Source organism: Sardina pilchardus, chromosome 9 (genome assembly GCF_963854185.1).
Source record: "Sardina pilchardus chromosome 9, fSarPil1.1, whole genome shotgun sequence".
NCBI lineage: Eukaryota > Metazoa > Chordata > Actinopteri > Clupeiformes > Clupeidae > Sardina > Sardina pilchardus.
The window spans coordinates 31630081-31651271 of NC_085002.1; the positions used below are offsets into that span (position 1 = coordinate 31630081).

The 21191-nt window shown below is 40.7% G+C and overlaps 2 protein-coding genes across 2 annotated transcripts in view; both read left to right on the forward strand.

Annotated features, from left to right (window-relative positions):
• The first annotated feature begins 13533 nt into the window (after positions 1-13533).
• Positions 13534-17390, forward strand: hrh1 (histamine receptor H1). The gene is made up of 2 exons (XM_062545124.1): positions 13534-13658; positions 15224-17390. The coding sequence occupies exon 2, from the start codon at positions 15255-15257 to the stop codon at positions 16839-16841; it is 1587 nt and encodes a 528-aa protein (XP_062401108.1). The 5' UTR covers positions 13534-13658; positions 15224-15254; the 3' UTR covers positions 16842-17390.
• Positions 17391-18422: 1032 nt separating this feature from the next.
• atg7 (ATG7 autophagy related 7 homolog (S. cerevisiae)) overlaps positions 18423-21191 on the forward strand; it is a 56259-nt gene continuing 53490 nt past the window's right edge. The window contains exons 1-4 of the mRNA XM_062544745.1: positions 18423-19125; positions 19241-19277; positions 20031-20233; positions 20635-20689. Coding sequence (XP_062400729.1) covers positions 20068-20233; positions 20635-20689 — 221 coding nt within the window. The 5' untranslated portion in view covers positions 18423-19125; positions 19241-19277; positions 20031-20067. The remainder of the gene's footprint in view (positions 19126-19240; positions 19278-20030; positions 20234-20634; positions 20690-21191) is intronic.

The window sequence follows — 21191 nt, forward strand, 5'->3', positions numbered from 1 at the left end:
CTCCATCTCACGCATTCATCATCTCTCAAAAAATTCTACACGGCTTGATTTGTTACAGGGAGTATTTTTACACACTGTAAGGACTCTCATCATTTTAATGCAGCGTGGCTATGGAAGAGCCTCTTAGGGTCTCTCTGAAGACCATTACAAACACAATTAGCCATGTTTATTAAGCTGAGGGCCCTTCCACTTCTCCCCTTTTTTCAAAGGACTGCAGCAGGAAAACAAGACCACAACAGTGTGTTCAGACAGAAAAGAGCTGCCCAGATAGCAGAATGGTGAGAATGCCTGAGAGCTTCGTATTTTTGTCTTGCATGGTATCCTGTATCCTTCATGCCAAATATTTATGTTTAATTGAAAACATTAGAGGTCGGGTTGTTTGCTAAAGTGGCGAGTCTTTATTTATCCACAGTGTTATTCACTTTTTTTCTAAAAACTTAAAATGAAAAAATAAAAAACACTAATTTCCCTGCGCTCACTCAGTGAATAATATGTTTTTGATGGTGACAATATTGAAAGATTTGATCAGCTCATGAGATTTTCTGATTTGATCCTGGGTCTGATTCCTTTTGCGATTGCTTCGTCAAAGAAACAGGAAGCGATAGGGGCCAAGAGCAGTGGTCATGAGCCAATGAGATCACCGAGGGACATGTATGTCATTAACTCCAGTGTCATTGTGATGCCAGCGCAAGTGATGGACCTCGTCCTGAGCAGGCTGTCCACTTGGGTTGCACTGAGGCACTCCAGTAAACATGCCGCCAAGCAGCAGGGCTGCAGATGTGGTGGCCGTGCCCACGGATGTGACACAGTCTCGTGCCAGCGTCTGGCTGAGCTTGCGTGACTCTTGGGGAGGGGGGGGGAAGGAAGAAGCGATGGCGTGCACCGCTAATATGCCAGATCCAAGCCTCACTGCCCCTTCTGACGTGGCTTTGATGGCTGAATGAGCTGCCTCCAGGACACTAGTCTCACTAAATATGTTACTCAGGCAAACACTGTCACTAAGTAAAAATGTGAACGTTTCAAACAGCGCAGCGTGACAGTCTCCCCGTACGTGTTGCAGCTCTGTTGAGAGAGGGCACCTTTGGAGCCAGTTTTGCTCTGAGATAAATGAGATGTCGAAATACAATAGTGCTGAAAATCATTGCTATTCAAATGACAACGGAACATGTTTTTCCAAGCAGCACAAGAGCATATTGTGCAGCGCACCCACACTGGTAAGCAAAAGATGGATTCCAAATAAAGCTATATGGAGCTGGTTGTATGTGCGATGATTTATGAGCTGTTCTCTCAGGGCACACCATTCTGTCCATTATTCAGTGCCAGGAGATGTTTATTCATTATAAAGTGGGCTTCAACAGACCTATGACATTTGGGATTCAATACCGCCACTGAAGACCACCACTGGCTCCTGCTTTCCTCTCTTTTGCACCTTCTAAATGCACTTCACAATCTGTCAGCCTCAAGTACCTCTGGGTGGTTTCAACCTTGGTCGAAATCAGCGCTGCTCGGTGCAAGGTTCAGAGTGGATGCTTGTGCTGTTTATATGGCGAGGGGATGGGGGGTCTTGAAAAGCCACAACAGAGTGTGTGTGTGTTCCCTTTCTGAAGACGGTTGTGTGTGTGTGTGTGTGTGTGTGAGTGTGTGGGGTCCGAGGATAATGGCAGAACTGTTAATGGTGGCTTGAAGGCCTACGCATGGCTAGAGGCAGCATTGTATGTGTGTCCACGCCGAGTGCTGCTTTGTCTGTCAGGAGGGCTACAGTCTAGTGCATTACTCTTCATTAGGAACACTTGGCTGCTTCTGTCCGTTTGAGGCAGACCCAGGGAACAGGTCAATCAAAATGCACCCAAACTCCACTGTGCCACAGAGAAACACTGGACACTTCCACCATTACAGAGTAATTAGCAGAATTATCCCCCTTCAAAAGGCAATTAATTTGTATGTGCCTCAAGACTGGCATGGCTCAACTAGATTGTGTTCGGTGGCGTAAAGGAACACGTCACTATGAAGCACGACCTGGAGAGTATATACTACCTTAAAATGAGTAACATCAGTGGAAACATGTATCTGAACGCTCACTGCTGACAGGATGAATCATATTAATGAGACTGTTGCCTACTCTGAATACAGCAGTACAAATGGAAGAGCCTGATTCATTTGACCATCTACTACTCCAACATTCTGCCACCATACACCACACATGCCTTTTGGAAATCTGGGACCACATCAAGCAGAGCTTTCAGAATTTAAACCATTTTTGTTTCTATTCATTGAAGAGCACTGAGAGAAAACACTCTCCGCCATTAACGTTTTCATTTGCTTTTAAAGATTTTATCTGAATACATTTTCCAGTTCATTTTTCAAATTGAAGCAGACTCTGGGAATCTATTTTTTCAGCTCTCCCGTGGCGACTCTGGCTCATTGCTCATTACATGTAAATAGATTTCCACAGCGGAATCAATACATCTCTGATGAACCAGCAGGCATCCTCACTCTGCCACACACATTGCGATTAGTGAAATTACATGTAAATTTCTCAGAGGGCAGAGCAAATGAGAAAATGCAGTTACATAAACAGTGCCTTCACTAATGGTGCCATTTAATGGGAAGCAGCAGGACAAACCACAAAAGAAAAACTACAATGAACCATTTACAGGAAACACTGCTTTTCACCCAATACAGGAATGCATTGCTAAATTCGGGGTAGAACCATCCATACAAGGAATTTCAAGTGTCAAGTGTCACTCTTTTTTTTTGCATGGATTGATGTACTAAATTGACTAAGAAGGCTTTGATCTCAGACAGGAGTTCTAATCGGGATGAAATATCAAGGTGTACAGTACTGAGACTGTACATTAAGAAAACGAGAGGGGAAGAGAGGAAATAAAATGGGTGAGCGAGAGAGAGAGAGAGGGAGAGGACAGGGGGTCACTGTATTGAGTGTGTTGAGTGCAGAGTAAATGACGTAAGGGCCACCCCTCACATGCCTGTCTGTGTGACTGCTGGATGTGGAAGACAAAAGAGAGGAGGAGCAGAGCAATGAGAAGAAACAACAGCATTAGCATCCATGATGACAGACCTGCTCCATGATGAGAGACCTGCTCCTCGCAAATAGCCAGCTGAATTATATTGTGTCCATTGGTGGATATGCACATTCAGTGTATAGGCAAAGAGAATGCATTATGAGGAGACACACTTTGATCAAAGGCAGTCATGAGATGAGAATAAGCATAAAAGGTTTCAACAATTCTTAAGTCTGAACAGAACTGGCTCATTACCCATCTCTTCTGATTTGATCTGAATCGGATTTTCTAATGGCAATATTGCATCGCACCATTTTGACGTAGATTAACCACAATTTCACCAGATCTTCAACATAATCTGTTCAATTAATTAGTGCAATGTATATATATATATATATATATATATATATATATATATATATATATATGTATATATATATATATATATATATATATATATATATATATATATATATAGCCAGTCTAAAGACTCGATATATATGGCAATACATGGCGAGGTACAAAGTCACCAGTAGGGGGCACAATTGTCTTGTCTTGTTTATATTGTACAAAGTATTTTGGCCATTTTCAATCAATGTGGCAAAATACAGCCCACTTGTTCTTAAAAAGCATCTACAAAAAAGCTACACAAATATATATTTTACTTGTTGTCCATGAGGAAAATTACTTTCCGTAACGTAACATTTTTGTATCAACTTGGTGGCTCAGCAGTCTGTTCAAATTTCAAATAATTTTTTCTTTTTATTTTTTAGATGAATACATCTGGCATGTGAACGCTCATGTCACAGTAATTGGCCAGGATCTGGAGACACTTGTCCTTTCCCACCTCCTCCCACATACCAGAGCACCATGAGTCACTTCCTCTGTGACGCTAGACACTAAGTTCAAGTAAATAACACATACTTCTGCTTTGCTTGCATGCATTTGGATATATTCTACCAATTTAAACAGTGGCGAGATTCTTAATAGGCTATCATTTCTTATCAACCTTGTACTGCAAACACTGCTAACAGATTATGATCAATAAAAGAAGAAAATGAGAAATACTTAAATAGAAATATAATCTAGAGACATTTGAAGACATTATCTGGAGTGCAATTGGGTTTCTTTTTTCCGTGTCTGTTAAAATTCCCATTCCTTTTAGTATACAGCAACCCCAAACAGATGTGTACATAGTGGCGGCTTTACATCAATTTTACTGGAGGGGCCATGACTGGAATTCCATCACACTGGGCAGTCGGTCTGGAGTGTGTTATTGGCTCTCAAACCAATCTGCTTCTGCCACTTCCTCAGGACGCAGGTGGCCACTGTTTAGTGTTAAGTGGCTAACAACACTCTCCTGGCTGCACTGACAGCTTTCATCAGCACATCATGTAGGTCTGAACCTGCCTTTACTGCCAGTTGGAGCGGACGGCCTGTGCTTCCTAGATCTTTGGGTATAGTTCCATGGCTAAAATCATATTCCTGGCATTATCGTGGACATTACAAAACACAAGTATGCCCTTTCCTTTAAAAATAAAATCTTAAATAGTTTTGTGCATGTAGCCTATGGCAGATTTAACAGCCTGGTCTAGCGGTAGTAAAGTTTAAGCAGATGACATGAAAGCTAAAGTAAGACATTACAAAGGCAAACAAATGTTAAAGTTGCTATTGACAAAACCAAAAAAATGCAATTTGGATTTCGCCTGCTTTTACAACGCAAATTTTGCAAAAGGTGGCATGCTTTCACTGGCAGTTTTCATACATACAGGAGGACACAAAATTAGGTGCACTTTATGACTCTCCTCCATCTTTTCACAGGAAACTCCCACTTTCCCCAATCCTAACAATGCCCTCCTACTGTATATCTCCTTTCAGGGAGATCTGATACTACCATAATTCACTTTTCCATTAGGTCAAAAAAAAAAAGGCCGGCCAATCTGTGATGAGAGGTGATGACACTACAGGTATAGTTTCTGAATCAAAAGTGGCTATGACAAACGGTAGGAATGTGGAAGAAACATTGGAAGAAGAATGGGCTCCAACCTTGTATTAAATGGTCTTATAATATCACTGAAGCACTACACATTAGAAGCCAAGGATCTTTGATAGTAGCGACCAGGACCAGCTACTGCTCAGTCCTTAATCTCATTACGATTAATTAATTAGCACGTTAATGATGACAGTCATAATTTAACTCATGAAATCAATGAAAAATTCAGTTAATGAAAGAAAGTATATAATTGTTTTATTCAACATTTTGGCTGGTGCCACCATGTATTGGTGTTTAATTTACTGTAAAAGTCAAATTATATATTCAAGACCAAAAATTCAACAATCTCCATAATGGCATGATGAAATAGCGTAAGAAATCCATGAGGCAGAATTGTATTTTGTAATAGTATAATAGACATTTCTAAAGTGTAGAAAATCCAGAAGTTGACAGTGATGCACCATTAGACGTAAAAAAAAAAAACATGAAAGTTTCATGAGTTTCCATTAAAGGAGAAATCCGGCAGGTTTTCACATAGATCTCTGCTTCTCGAGTTTGTAGGGCTTGTTCGACCTCCAGTGCAGTTTGAATGCCATCTGTTCCAAAACCAGGGATTGAATGGCCATTTTTGCAACAGTCAAGCTAGTGTTTATGACATAAATGGTCCCAGGTCTGCATACAAAAATGTAATGTGAACAGAGACCAGCTTGGTCCATTGCTGTCTCAATCATTCTCAAAATACATGTAGCAGTGTACAACATTCATTCTAGACCAGGTTATTCTTAATCAGTGCAATCTGTTTTTATCAATTGTGAGGAAAAAACAGATTCTTTACTTTACCCTTACTTTCTACCTTTACTTGTTATTTGTCACCTTTACTTGAGGTCTAGTACCTAGAGGTCTCTGACTCTTTAAATAAAGTTGCTTTGGCACCCATTGTATTTCTGCCTTCACTTCATTTTCGAGAGGGCGTGCAGATGAAGGTGACACTATAGGCTACACATTACGACACCCCCAAAAAGCATAATCAGGAAATAGTAGAAATAATAAGGAAATAGGCCAGATAGTCTTTCGTCAGCTGACATGAACATTTCTGTGTGTGGTTAAGAACATGCTCCTGATAGTCACACCATCGACTTCAAGGCACCTAACCCACTTAAAGGTGCCCTGCCACACGTATTTCATGACTTTGTGGTAAGGTCTGTCTGAAGTTCTTCCATGGACTTTTTTTGTGGAGAAAATGCCTTCGTTGCCATGTTTCAAGCCATTCTAGTGTGGTATAGAAAGCCAACAGGAAGACTCAGCTCAATTTGTGCCAGTTCTCATTCACATAAACAAGCTAAGCTGCTTGACTCTGGCTAACACCTAGTCAGTTTCGTCCATAGCATGACAGCTTGGTGCAGCTGTTATCAACTAATTTTTTATCTTAGCATGGACATAAAACCTGCTCGGCTAGCAAGTGCATTAAACCTGTATAACATAGGTACTCAGGCTTCAACTGAACTCACTAAAGTTAATGAAGTCACTTTCTTCAAAATGTGATGAACAGAGAACTAATTTCGAATGATAGTGTTGTGGCATTGTTCCAAAAAATAAACTGAAGGCAACTCTTGCATATAGCGCACAAGCCCGTTGATGTTCAGCCATCCTTAAAAACGAAAACTGGGCGAACTCAGTAATGAGCTCTGTCAATTCCACGTCAGACTGACCAGCTTTTGAAATTGGCATCTTTTCAGAGCTGACAGGAGGAAGCAGTTCATTTTCACATTCACGACACAAAACACAAACACATATGGACCTAACATATTTAAAAAATATATGTTACAAAAATACAAGTAAAAATGTTTTTGTGTTGCAGGGCACCTTGAACCCTTACCATAATAACCCTTGACTAACCCTATAGCACCTTCCAGGCAGCACTGCTTTGATGTCGACCCAAAAGCCAATAGATCTTGTTAGTCTGATACAGTAGTTGTCAACCCTAATGGACCCTAATCGACATGGACACAATCACAAGTGCTCAACTGAATATTTACTGGGCACACAGGAACATATCAGCATACTAGGTATTTCCATTTAAGGCAAGCATCGCTCAGGAGGACTGGCTGACTGTCAGTAATCAACTGAAGCGTGGGACAGTCCTGTTATCTTTTATGGACAGTAGGAACACTTGACCTTTTACCTCCATATGTGAAGATACATCAAAAAGGAGAACATGGCAAGCGTTGTGCAAATGAACCTTCTAGCGGTCACTTGCATTCCCACGGGTCCTTAAAAGCCATGAGAATTTATGAAAAAGGGGGGTGGGGCGAGATCAAGGCCTTGAAAATGTTTGAAAATAGACATATTAGAAAGCAAGTTAACTACTTTGTCAGCCAGGACTGAAACCGTACAACTAAGGGTGCTTTCACACCAACATCGTTTGGCGCGCACCAAACGGTCCATTCGTACCAAAACCTCTTAGTTTGGTTCGTTTTCGTTGGTGTGAAAGCATTAATCGCACTCGGGTGTGCACCAAAACAAGCGGACCGAGACCTCCAAAAAGAGGAGGTCTCGGTCCGCTTGACTCCGCACCAAAAGTAGACCTCTGGTGCGGTCCCTCTGGTGAGAACGCAAACTGGGGTCCAAACCATAGACTGTAGGTCAAAATAGTGAGTCAAAATTGGCGCCGATTTCTACCGGAAGATAAACATTGAGAAAAAAATCAATCAGACTAATTTTGGTTCGTTTTCTGGTGTGAAAGCGGACCTCACTGGAGTCTATATGCTACATAATAACAATTTCACTGCCTGAAGCGGACCAAATAATCGAATTAGTGGTGTGAAAGCGCCCTAAGCTTTGACACATTAAAGCCTCTCTCTCTTTTTAAATGTTGTCTCTGAGTGTAAAGCTATAAAGTTATTGTAAAAAAAAAAAAATGTAACAATTAACCTTGATACGTCTTAAACTGTTAGGTCTTTGAATTTGAGGAAATTGGACCTGGAAAATCCTTAAAAAGTCATTGAAAGTTATAAGGTGTGGGAACATTGTGTCAGATTAAATCTCTTTAATAGTGTACATGGTTCAAACTGATTAATGTAAAAAAAGAGAGACATAGAGCATAAATTATTCTTTCTGAGGGACCACTTTCATTTATTTTTCCTGTGTAGCTGAGTGGTTTTCTGAACCCAAATAACTGAACTACATAAACTACCGGTAGTCATGTTTCTCTTTAAAACACAATGTTATTACATTGAACTAACACATTTTGCCACAGCAATTAAATAATCCAACAGAATCAAGATGAGGATTGGTTTAGATGGTGACAAAATTGTTGACAACAACTGATATCATTTCATTAAATCAATGATTTATTACGTAGGTTGGAAGTTATTACAGTCATTAATTTTCCAGCCTTCCCACCATTGCAATAACTTAACAACGTAATAACTATTGGGTTATTGTGCTGGTGGGAAATTATTGTGTTGGTGAGAAGTTCTTGTTGATGTTGATGGGTTTTAAACATACGTTGGTAGTTTACTACGTTGGAGGATGATAGGCCTACAGTGGCATTATAATTTTTAGTGGCCATACTGTAATTTTCGCCTCAGGTAGGAGACCAATCACAGAACAGGGGGGGGACAGCAAGACGATCGATGACGACGTCTAAGCAACACAACGAAGACCCAAACCAGCTTTTGTTAAATCTACACACTTGTCACTACTGAAAAATTTCAGATTAATTTATCAAATGTTATTTTGAAGTATTAAAACACTACATATGTCATCTGGTATAGGCTAATTGATACGACTGGCTGGCCTATGAGCTACGCACCGATGCATTTGATAGACATCCATAGTGCTTTGCCCAATAAACGGATCTGGGCATTCATAAACCAACCAACTCATTGAGATGTGGTGGCATTAGCCAGACTAGACTTGGTGCTTTTCTCTAAAAATCACAAATGCACATAGGCCAATGTGATCGACTCCTCTTCCATCTGTAGAAGGAAATGTCCATACGCTGACTGACAGTGCAGACATTGAAAGTTAAGGGCTTCTGTAGGACTACAGCTTTTCCCTGCGCTGAAATAGGGGTTTCCGATCCCACTTTAAGTGTACTGATGGGAGTGGGCAGGGCACCATGACATAGGCTACAGTAGCAGTTGGAGGTGGGTGTCCAACTGTCCTTCCTCCAGGTTGCAGCCAGAGGCTTCTAGGACGATCAGCCCTGTCAGACCCTGCCACAAAAAGACCAGCTGAATCAGGTAAGTAAGTGGCACACTAGCACCAGGCTGAGAGGGATTGTTAGGCTACATTTACACGTCAGTTAAATGTGACCCAATTCCAATTTTTGCTCATGTGGCACAGTTTTGATTTGCATCATGAATGTGTGTATACATGGATTCTGATATTTTCAGATTGATTTTAGGCCTCCTTTATATGTGGAGTGAATGAATCGTAAATGTGCCAATGTGACTGTTGACATTTTGAAGACTGTTGAAAATGCCCACAATCTTTTACTTTTTCTCATGCACATGACACATAATGTCACATGACACAAAAATGGCGATGGAAAAGCCATTTGAAATGGCTTAATAATGCAAGCTTGTGATATCAATCACACACAGCGCAATGGAAATAAATCAGAAATGTCTGTGAAGCCAACATGTTTGTTTTAAAACAGTATTGTACAGAAATCAGATCATCTTTGTCTACATTGGTGAACCCATACCTTTGTCTACATTGGTGAACCATAACAGTGACAGAGAAGCCTGGGTCAGCAGCATCATGCAACACTCATGAATACAACCCATATGAAAAAGAAATAGAAAAAACGTATACTGCCAGCAATGTGTTTTATATACAAAACGTGTATGATTTACTCTTGAAAGTGGCCCCTTTCTCGTTTTCCTCATACAATGTCATACTGTACACAGATTTACTAAGGGTCTTATAATGGTTTCACTGTCATTTAAAAATCTATCAGGTTTCAGATAAAACATGGCACAATTGTGTATGATTTGTCTATTTCTTTTCCATATGGGTTGGAAGCTTGTCCCATATAAGACCATTATAAGATCCTTAGTAAATCTGTGTAACCTGAAACATATAAAACTTTGTAAACTGTAAGGGCTATATATGACATGTATGAGGAAAATGAGAAAGGGGACACTTTCAAGAGTAAATCATACAAGTTCTGTACTGTATATAAAACACATGATGACATACAGTATGTATGTACAGTATGAGTTATTGTTGCAGCTAGACTATGTCCCATATCATAGTTAGTAGTAGTAGTTTCTGGCTTTGTTTGATAGCGCCTTTAGTTATCCGTAACTTCGGGGCTAACTCCATTTCCTCGATCTGAAAGTGGTTCAAATGAACAAGAATGGTTTTGTTTGTGGATTCATTTATTTGTTGCATTATTTTGATAAGGACATGCTCCAATATCAACAGCACAATCTACTTCCTCCATACGTAGGCCTATCTCAGTTCTAAACTTCTCTCTATGTTTTGCATTATTTTGATTAGATGACATGCTCCAGTTTCAACAGCACATCTACATAGTACCATCCCTGTGCACAGGCATTATCAATTTGTGCCCCCCTTGATAAAATGTAATACCTGGGGTCTGCCACCAGGCTGCTTATGGTAAGCAGAGGCCAAGGCATCTTTAGTGCTGCTGAGCGCGCAGGTCAGGGGGGCATTAACGTTCAAATTTCTAATCTGCAACACCTTTGTTACGGTCATGCCTGTCTTCCATACATTGGTGTTTCCGAGCCCCTGAAATGGAGCAGGTTGAAAACCACATTGGCTGTCTTTAAGTTGGAAAACTCCAATTTGATATTCTAATGTTGATAAGAAGATATGTAAGCATTTCGAAATTATGACATACAGTAAATGCACACATTCTGTCTGTTTCCCTCCCTGATTCGTTATTTTCCTCTCATGTGACTCTTTACCGGGAAGAAAACAATGAGACATGACTACCGACACGGATACATAATGAATTACAAGATTGGATCACCTTGCTGTCTGTGCCGGCAGCTGTTTTACTGTTACATTCTACATTCTATAATGCTACTGCTATGAGTGTAAATGATCATATGATATGAGTTTTCTGCGTGCTTTTTGGACAGAGACTGATACAGAGCTGTATGGATGAAGATGGTTTAGATTTAAAAGGACAACATATTGTGGATGCAGCCTCAGTGGCCCTGGGTTAACTGGGTTACCATGAACAACAGGGGCAGAAGGGGTGCAAACAGACGAGAGCACTGCACCTGGGCCACCAGATGTCTGAGATGAGCCCTGTGGAGGTGTCGTAGGCCTATCATCGAAACACCTGAGAAGGAGGACCCCACCTGATGACCCCCTCCCCATTCCCTAGAAGTGTTGCCACCTACATGAAGGCTGTGACCACTGAAATGGCTCCATCACTCCTACTGACAATATTATGCTAGGAATGTAGCCTGGGTGTTCCCATCCTGCCTTGCGCGGTGATTTCATTCCCGCTGCTAAGGCAGTCTGGAAACGAACACCCAAATTTCCGCCTGATGTTGGCGACCAATCACAGAACATGGGAGAAAGCAAGACCATGATAAGCTATGCACAGACGCATTTGATAGACATCCGTAGCGCCCAATGAACGGATCTGGGCATTTTTTCAAATACGAGAAAATGAACGTCTGTGCCAGACAGTGGCGGTTCTAGACTGAATTACTCCCCGGGCGAGATCCTCCACGAGCGCCCCCATGAGTGTTTTTTGACGCACTTTGCGTCAGTCGGGCTCATAGGGTTAAGCGCTCGTGCCGCCCCATACAAGATGCCGCCCCGGGCGACCGCCCGGTTCGCCCGTACCTAAAACCGCCACTGGTGCCAGACCACGTCTCATTTGAAAAGTGGTAGGTGCTAGCCAGGCTAGGAATGAGCAAAAACCAAGGGGTTGTGTCCTAAACAGAACCAACAATTTGGAAGCTAATAGTACAATTAAATCTATCTTGTATGAATGGACGTGGAAACTGATCAATTTTATGAATACCACCAATGGTAACAAGAGTATTAAGCATTGGAGGTAGTGGCTTAACGAGCCAGCACTAGGCCCCAATGCATAATTGTCAAGGCGGCCCCCCGCCCATCTCCCTACATTAACAAAGCAAACAGCATACATTTTAAAGAATGCAGCTAAGATGACCACCAACAGTGAAATGCACTGCACAGCTTTATTATTTTGGATGCTTATTTTGATCTTTGATTTTTAAACACTTTTTTGTTTGCATTTGAACTCCATAACTCACGGTTCAACTCAAGTACAACCTTGGCTCTATTCTACCATGTTTTTAATTACCATAGTTCAGAATCCCTATGCCCATTTTTTTGAACATCGACCCAAAATACATTATATCCTCATCAAAAAAAGAAAACAAAATAGACTATGATTTCATACAAACCGGCTAAGTTTTTCTCATGTCAATATGGTATTTATTCAGTCAGTGACAGTCACAAAAAACTGTCACAAAAACACCAAGCAGATACAATTAAACCTTAGGTTGCGTTTTAACACTGTTGTCGTGCCAGTCACCCTATTTCGAGAGTGAAGTGTTGAGGTAAATTCAAGTCAATCTTCATGACTAAGCCACAGTAAGGGCCTCTATGTTGTTAGTCGCTCCCTTTGACGTTTCAGGTGTGTGCACACGTTTGAGTCTCATGGAAGTGCTCATGGACCCACTGCACAGTCCTGCAGCCCTTTGCGCTGTGGGTGGCTACCATGCACACAGCACCCGTTTCAAAACATCCTGGTTCCAACAGACAGGTTGTTGCCTCATTATTGGATGGCGAATGAGTTGCATTATTTGTCTAGACTAGACGTTTCCTACCACGTACTGGCTGATCCACAGCAGTGTTAACTAATGCAACTGATGCGATGTTGGTCTACGTAGCCTATCACAAGGCTAAATTTAGTTAAGTAGGCCTAGGCCTAGGCTGCCAGGCTGCATAGACAGAATCCAGATGAATGGCAAATTGTATGAATGACAGGCATGAATAAAGGCACAAGGCTAAACGATAATAATTAATCAGTATAATGTTCCTGTTTGTCAAATCTGAAAAATCTGAAAATTCCACTGGAATAGAAGCCTACTGCAGTGGGCCTGTTTGGAAGAAAACTTTTTTTTAGTCCCAGTCCATCCCTGATTGTTGGTGAATGATCATGAAAATGACAAATTGTTGTCAGACAAGATAGTAGTCTATGCAGAGGAAAAACATCTTCACTTCCAACTCAATAAGGAAAAACAGGCTGCATGGAAAGAGGCAATAAAACATGCACTTTGTACTGTAATGCTCAATATCTTCCTTACATGTGGCAATCACCGAATTTATGGATCGCTTTTTGGGTGGGGTTAGCCTTCTTAGAAGAAATAAAGGCTAATCTCAAAACATTTGTAGCTTATATTAATGGTTACAAAGCATATGACTTTTGGTTGGTACCAAACCATGATGTGCAATCAGAAGCCACATTTTGAGAATCTTGGTATGAACACTTTCAGTGGGTGTGGGCTTGCAGTACTGGAAGCCTACCTTTCAGCTGTGACTGTCAGCCCTCTCGAGGCAAGAGATTTGCAGGCGACCGCATCTTCTGTTTACTGAAATAGATTTTTACGGTAAGTTTGATGTCACTTTATTTTCGGTAACTTAGTTTTCTTAGATAGCCTACGGCTGATCATTGAAAACTTTCGGTGGAGGTTGACTTCGTGAGAGTTGTATAAAAAAGTGCTACACATTCACGTCGATTTATGGGATTAAATGCTTTTAATCTTCCAGATGATATAGACTAATTGCGCATTATCCGAAAACAGGACGCTTTCTTTCAACTTTTTCAGGGGTCATGAGATGGAAAACATTCAATAGCCTATAGCTATCGAAAGTCAGCTCCGACAATTTTGATGACAGGTTGGCAATCCTACAGGTGGCTTGAACATTAGGCTAACAGTCCAATAGTTAGAACACATGCAGTCACAAGAGTAGGCTATTGTAGTTTACAGTACGCGAAGGAAAGAACCTAAACATTCGCCAAAACGCATGCACTCATTTTGATGAGGAAAAAGCTTGCCAGAATGCTGTCTTGGAAACGATCTGGCGCGGACGCACGGTAGCCTTATAACCGGATCTCGGAGTGGCCGTGTATGTGCAGCAGACCAATTTACAAGCCTGTCTGTGCTTTTTAGTATTATTAATTCTGTCAAATACTAATTTATTTCACGTGACCTAGCCGAACAGAAAAGGTAGGCTACGTGACTGATAATACCGCGTAACGTTGGAACCAATTAAGGAATGGGTCATGTAGGATATAGGCATAGTGCAACACATAACCTAGAAGAAAGGATGTATTCCTTCATGTTATATAGAATATCAATGTGTCAAAAACATAGTCTGTGTTTTTCCCCTAAAGTAAAAAAAGTCTCAAGGTCCAGTGTGAAAATGTGGATGAATTCGTTTCTCACTTGTGAACTATTGATACTTCTTGTCTGCTTTAATAAGCAGTAGGTTATAACATAAAGACTAGGTCAATTACTTATTTTTCTTACAACACAAAACTCTGTTCACCAACAAGAACACTGACAACTGAGAGCAATGATGGGCTTAGTGCTGTTGTGAAGGGTGATGAATGGAAGGGTTCACGAGGATACACTGTTAAGTAAATTGGATGTTTCCCAGAGCCCTCTCTTTAGGAGACTTAAAAAGCCTGCATTCAGACTTATGAAACAATGAATTGACAGTCAGATATTTCAACAATTTCCTAACTTTATCTACATTACGATAGAAAACTGCCATGATAGTGCTTTTTGTAACATTACTTTAAGGACAGATCATATTAGTTTAAGGACAGATCATATTAGTTTAATATCAATGACCCATTTCTTGGTGTAAATATTTTCATAGCAACAAACAAGATTTATGTATTTGTCATGGATGGCTCAGCATTGTTTGGTAAACATGCTTCCTTAAGCTACCATTTGTGCTGGTGATTGCAAGAAATATATATTTTTTTCAGTCTCTAGACTAAATAATATTGTCATTGTGTGGTTTGGCATACTGTATATGTGCACTTCTATGTCTAATGTATTAGGGGGAAAAAACACACAAGACATTCATTATGTCACAATAGGTGTTTGACCTGCAATTGTGCTGAATCTTCCTGATCTGATGAGGTTATACTTTTTTTCAGCCATTATGTGGCATCAACTTGGATAACCCCCATGGAGCCTGTACCTGTGCCTTTCACAGCAGACTGCAAACATAATGGCACATGGCCAGAGCTCTCTGAAAGCGACTGCCCTCAGACTAATACTTCGGTGTCTCTCCCACATCAGCTACACAGTGGATTTCTGGGCGTGCTCTTGGGCAGTGTGGCGGTTCTGACTGTGTTCATGAACATCTTGGTTCTCTATGCGGTAAGGAAGGAGCGGATGCTGCACACTGTGGGCAACCTCTATATTGTCAGCCTCTCTGTGGCAGATCTTATTGTTGGTGCCACAGTGATGCCCCTGAACCTGGCCTACCTGCTGGAGGATGAGTGGAAGCTGGGTCGAGCTGTGTGCCAGTTTTGGCTGGTCATGGACTATGTGGCGAGCACAGCCTCAATCTTCAACCTGTTCATCCTGTGCCTGGACCGCTACCGCTCAGTGCAGCATCCACTTTCTTACCTTAAGTATCGAACAAGGGGCAGAGCAACCCTCATGATCTCTGGGGCATGGCTTCTCTCCCTGACGTGGGTCATACCCATTCTTGGGTGGAGATCATTTGCTTATGTCGATCGAAAACCTGAGACTGAGAACAAGTGTGACACAGATTTCCGCTTTGTTACGTGGTTCAAGGTTCTGACAGCCACCTTGAATTTCTATGTCCCCTCTGTGTTGATGCTGTGGTTCTACTCCAGAATCTTTGTTGCTGTACGAGAACACTATCGGCAGTGGGAGAGTATTTTCAGTTCAATGGATTCTTCTGCGAACAAAGGAGACGGACACAAAGGAGTTAATAAAGTCTCTCACAGGGGCAGCCTGCCTACCCTTGTGCACACCGAGGTCTTGTTAGATCAGTACAGCCTAGAGCAGCAGTTTGAACCCAGGGACATGAATGAGGGGGGCGTCGAAAAACATCAAACTGTGAGGAAGTCCCTACACAAGAATGGTTCATTTTTCCACGTCTCTGGTAAAAGTAAGAAAAAAAGTGTGAGACATACTCAGAACAGTTTCTGCTCAAGTGAAGATGAGGATTTAGGCAGTGAGAGCCCATCAAGAGGGTCAGTGCTACCAATGATTTGTCTGCAGTCATCTGAGGATCATGAGGATTCAAAAATGATTGTGTCAGTTAACAATTGCGATGTTATGGTAGAAAACTCTGAGACTGGTGTTTGTGAGCTAACATCCAAAGTACACCAATTAGCTCACACAGTAAGTTGTAACAACCTTTCACAACCATTTAGGGGATCTTTGTCAGAAGATTCAAGCCAAAAACCAGACACATCAAAAGCAGTCGCCCTTAAACATACCTGGCAGAAGTTTCGTGATCAGTCCAGGCAGTGTGTCCAGAATATGCGCATTCACAAGGAACGTAAAGCAGCAAAACAATTAGGTTTCATCATCACTGGATTCATGGTTTGTTGGATACCATACTTCATAACCTTCATGGTGATGGCTTTTTGCACAACTTGTGTCCATCACGACCTACACATGTTCACTATTTGGCTTGGATATATCAACTCCACACTGAACCCTTTCATATATCCCATGTGTAATGAGAATTTCAAAAGGGTGTTCAAAAGAATATTTCATATTGGCACATAACATTTTGCCTTGAACTGTTACAAATCCATGGCATCACATGCACATACTGTAGGCCTAGTGTAGTTTATACACTGTGTGTGTCATAATGTCCTTACTCAGTAAACAAAAATATCCATTTGTCATTCCACAAATCATGAGAAAAAAATACCATATCTGGCCAAGGGAATGGGAACATATTGGCCACTGTCAAGGAATACAACCTACTCCCCCAAGAAAAGACCTTGAATGTTGGTGAATTTCTGTTGAAGTTATTAAGTATTCATCACTTCGTTATTTATAATCTGTATCAGATGGAAAATTTATAAATATCTGAAATATACACATTTGCTTATAAATTGAGAGTTAACTACATTTGAATCTTTAAAACAATATTTTCTGAACAATTAATTTGAATATTAATGGGGGGAAAGCATGCTGCAGAGACTCGGATGGATGCAGACTCAGGACACACAGTATCAACAAAAATCATGTACTACTCATTCTGGTGGAACAGAAATCTGCCAGCTGCTTGACCAACATGGAGGAGCAGAGACTGTGCAATGCTGCTTATTAAAGGTTACTGCAATTTGAAACATTGAATAATACAGTTGATCAGTTGTGTGATTTCTGTGATGTTTAAAGAAGTAAAGAAGATTTTGAAAAGTTCACATATGAACCTCACTACAATATGTTTTTGCTAATTTATCTTTTAAAGAGAATAATGTATTGGAAATAGGACTATGTGTGTTATTCCAGTATTTCCTTGAGGTAAGGCATGCTGTGCCAGGAACATTATTTTGTAGTTTTGAATAGAATTCCTTTTAAGTATATTATTTCATTCTTGAGATTAAACAACGAGTCTAGTCTGTGGAACTGCAGTGGTATGTTGAGCTATTTGATGGCTGTTCGAGATGCTATTTGGAAAGATAACCAAAGAGATTGTGCACCTGATAGGGTAGTGCAACAACATGTAGCCTACTGGGGCTTATTACCCAAAAGCTCCATATTTTTGGTTGAATATGTGGCCAAGCTGGGGAGCGCTGCAGTTCTGCATGGAGGCTTCACAAAATAATAGCCTAGGTGGCAGAGAAGGCCTACACACTTTGGTCTTCATGACACCAAGGAATATGACTCCAGAAGGGTTTGAAATAACATGTTGTCTATTTGTAAGTGGCCCTTTTGACAGGTTAGAGGCTAATTTAAGCAAGCTCTGATCAATATTCTTATTTGACTCAGTGACAGTCATGCATTGTGTTAATTTCATGTAGGCTAGGTTAATTTGGGAGACATGTGTTTCCAACTTCAAAAAAAAAAAAAAAAACTAATATTATTCACAATACCATGTGGGGTGCTTTTAATGCTTGACCTTAATTCCATTTTAAGCAAGGTGCCGGTTTTTTTGCTGCTGTGCTAAAACGTTCGCGCACTGTAGCCTACAGGTAGGCTAGGCCTGTGCCCATCCCTTCACATTTTCTACATTTCATGAACAGGTAAAAAAAAATTGTGACGTGTAGGCCTATCCTTGTTTCCTTGTAGCCTTACCTAATAGGAATAGCAGGCAAGTCCTTCTTTCATAGACTATAGGCTACTGTTAACACTGACTGCCAGAATGATACAGCGGTGTTAATATCTGCTTTAATCAGATCAGAGCATGGTCAGCATGGTCGACAACCACGACGTCTTTCACCAGCAGCGTGTATGATGTGCATTCCAGAACTCCGTAGTGAACTGTGCCTGCAGTCTCGTGAGCTAAACGCATCTTCAATGAGTTTGACAGATTTCGCAATTCGCACTTACTCCTTCAGTAGTAATTTAAATGCTTAGCTATTAAACTATTGGGGCGTCCTGGCTATACGACTGTAACCACCGGGCAAACTCTAGAAATGAAAAGAAACGGAACGTATCGATATTTGTCTGTATTTTCTTGCCTTGCCGTTTGTGTTTTCTTGATAGTCTTTTGGTTTTTTGTGTTTTATTCTATGTTGGCACCATAAGAAACTTTGGAGCAAGCTTAGCATGCGAGCCAGTAAACTACATACGGCCAATATTTCAGTACACAATCCCATCTGAGCTGGTGTACAGGCACTAGTGTAACGTCTTCAGTTCGATTTTAATATGTGATCCGATGTCATCTGACCAGCAAGACAAATGCTGCGCAAGCAACTAACGTTAGCCTTGAGAACGAATGAATGAACTAGCAAGTGCGCAAACTTGTTGTCATAACCCAACAGTTACTGTTACTTGGTTCACTCTATGCATCGTCCGTGCCCACCAAGGAACTGACACGACATTTTCAAAAGACTAAGTAAAGCAACTTAACGTCTCCTTTCTTTTAAAAGCTGCATGTTTACCTTACCAGTTAGCTAGCTAGCTATTTGCTAATTTCAGGATGCATTTTTGTTTGACGTCATTTCTCGCAGCGGATCACGTGTTTTGAACAAGGAAGTCAACGTTTTGGTGAGTGAGGTTGTTGATGATATGTCTGTGTTTTTCAGGATTAAATGTCTGAGTTATCACACTGTTAAATCTTTGCACCGCGGAACAATTTAACGTGTTGGTCAACTGCAAAGCACCGTTATTATTGGAATGGTATTTTCTTCCCGTAGCTCTTTAATTCAGGATTATTATCTGGCCAAATAGGCTACTGATTCATCAGCCTTGTCACATGAAAACTAGTCTGTCACATGCAGAGGGACAACAGCTCTCTAACTGATATTAGGCGCTCACTCTTCTCACATGTAGCCTATGCAAAGAACGATCACATGACTTTCGTGTGCCACCCAGTAATAAATCTGTGTGCATTCAATTCAGCGAATTTATGGTCGATCTGAGTTTTGCCTTGTTACGGTTAGGTTCCAGTGAAATGCAACTGACTTAAGTGACAATTGGAAATGACTTGCATAACTAGTGCATTTACCATATAATCACACCTGACTTCAATGAGCAGTAGAAAAAAACTTTTGTTATCACCTAATGAAGTGTCATTTTACTGTAGACTACAACGAAAACATTGCAACTCTCAGATATACTCTGGAACGAGCATCTAATTATAATTTCAGTTGAGTGTCTCTCCCTCTGCCAGTAGTATATGCTGTCATTCTGACCAGAATGTCTTGCTTAAACTCACAGCATTCACAGAGAAAGACATCTCAAGAAGATGCTCAGGTTCGGCAACAGTGATCAAAAACCTTTATTTCTGTATTTCTCTAGCATCTTACTGAGCAGTGAGATAGACCTTGGCTTCAGAATGGCTGATGGCTCCACTGTTAAGGGCCCAGGTACTCAAAAGCTGCAGTTTGCCCCGTTCTGCAGCGCTTTAGAGGCTGGATTCTGGCATCAGTTGACACAAAAAAAGCTTAATGACTATCGCCTTGATGAAAGTCCTAAAAGCATCAAAGGATACTACTACAATGGTAAGAGATATGTGAACATTTTCTGTACTTGCATTATGTTTATTGTGTTGAAATATGATGCAATTGTGATCGTAGTATTTGTTGTTGGGTTTGTATTTTGTGTTATTTTACTTTGTTGAACCATTTATGGAAGTCTCCCCATGCAGCTCAGTTTGTTTGTCGAAGGTGCACTAAGGTGCACTGGCAACACACCCCTGTAATTGTTTGAGTTGCTCTGTTCATTGGCCTCAGTAAAATGTCTGGGCTGTTAGTCCTGGTTGTGTACGTCACTAAATGACTAAATGACTGCCTGTAAATATATCCCTGGAAAGTATAACAGGTGTTGAACGATGGGATTATGTTTCACTAAGAGATAGAGGACAGGTGAATCTCTGTTTGTGTGTTTGTGTTGTAATGCACAGGTGATCCAGTTGGCCTCCCTACACGCCTGACTCTGGAGTTCAGTGCATTTGAAGTGTAAGTGTAACAACGGCCTTAGCCTGTATGACTTACTTTCAGCTATGAGGTATACATGGGGGCAGTTAATATGGTATTGATATTATTTATTTTCTATTAACTTGCATAAAACACTGTCCTGGGGCTTATACACAATGTGGCTAATACACTGGAAATTACTGTAGTGTTTTTGTTTTGTTTTTTTAAACAAAGTCTTTTATTTATAAAGTCTTTCTGTTCAGTCTTTAAAGTATTGATATGGCTGAGATTAAAAACATATTTATAATGCTATTTTATTTTTACAATTTCCTAATGTTGGCTGCATACTTAAGTACAGGATTACCAGATTTTTAAGCCATGTTGGCCAAGTTCATGGTTGCCATTGCAACCACATGCATAAAAGGGAAGTTTCAGGTTTCAGTTTACTGCTGATTTCAAACTTGTTAGTTGAACTCGGCACAATAATCATAATCACATGTTTATCCTTGCATTCAGAGTCCATAAGTCAAGCATGAAAGGTTTT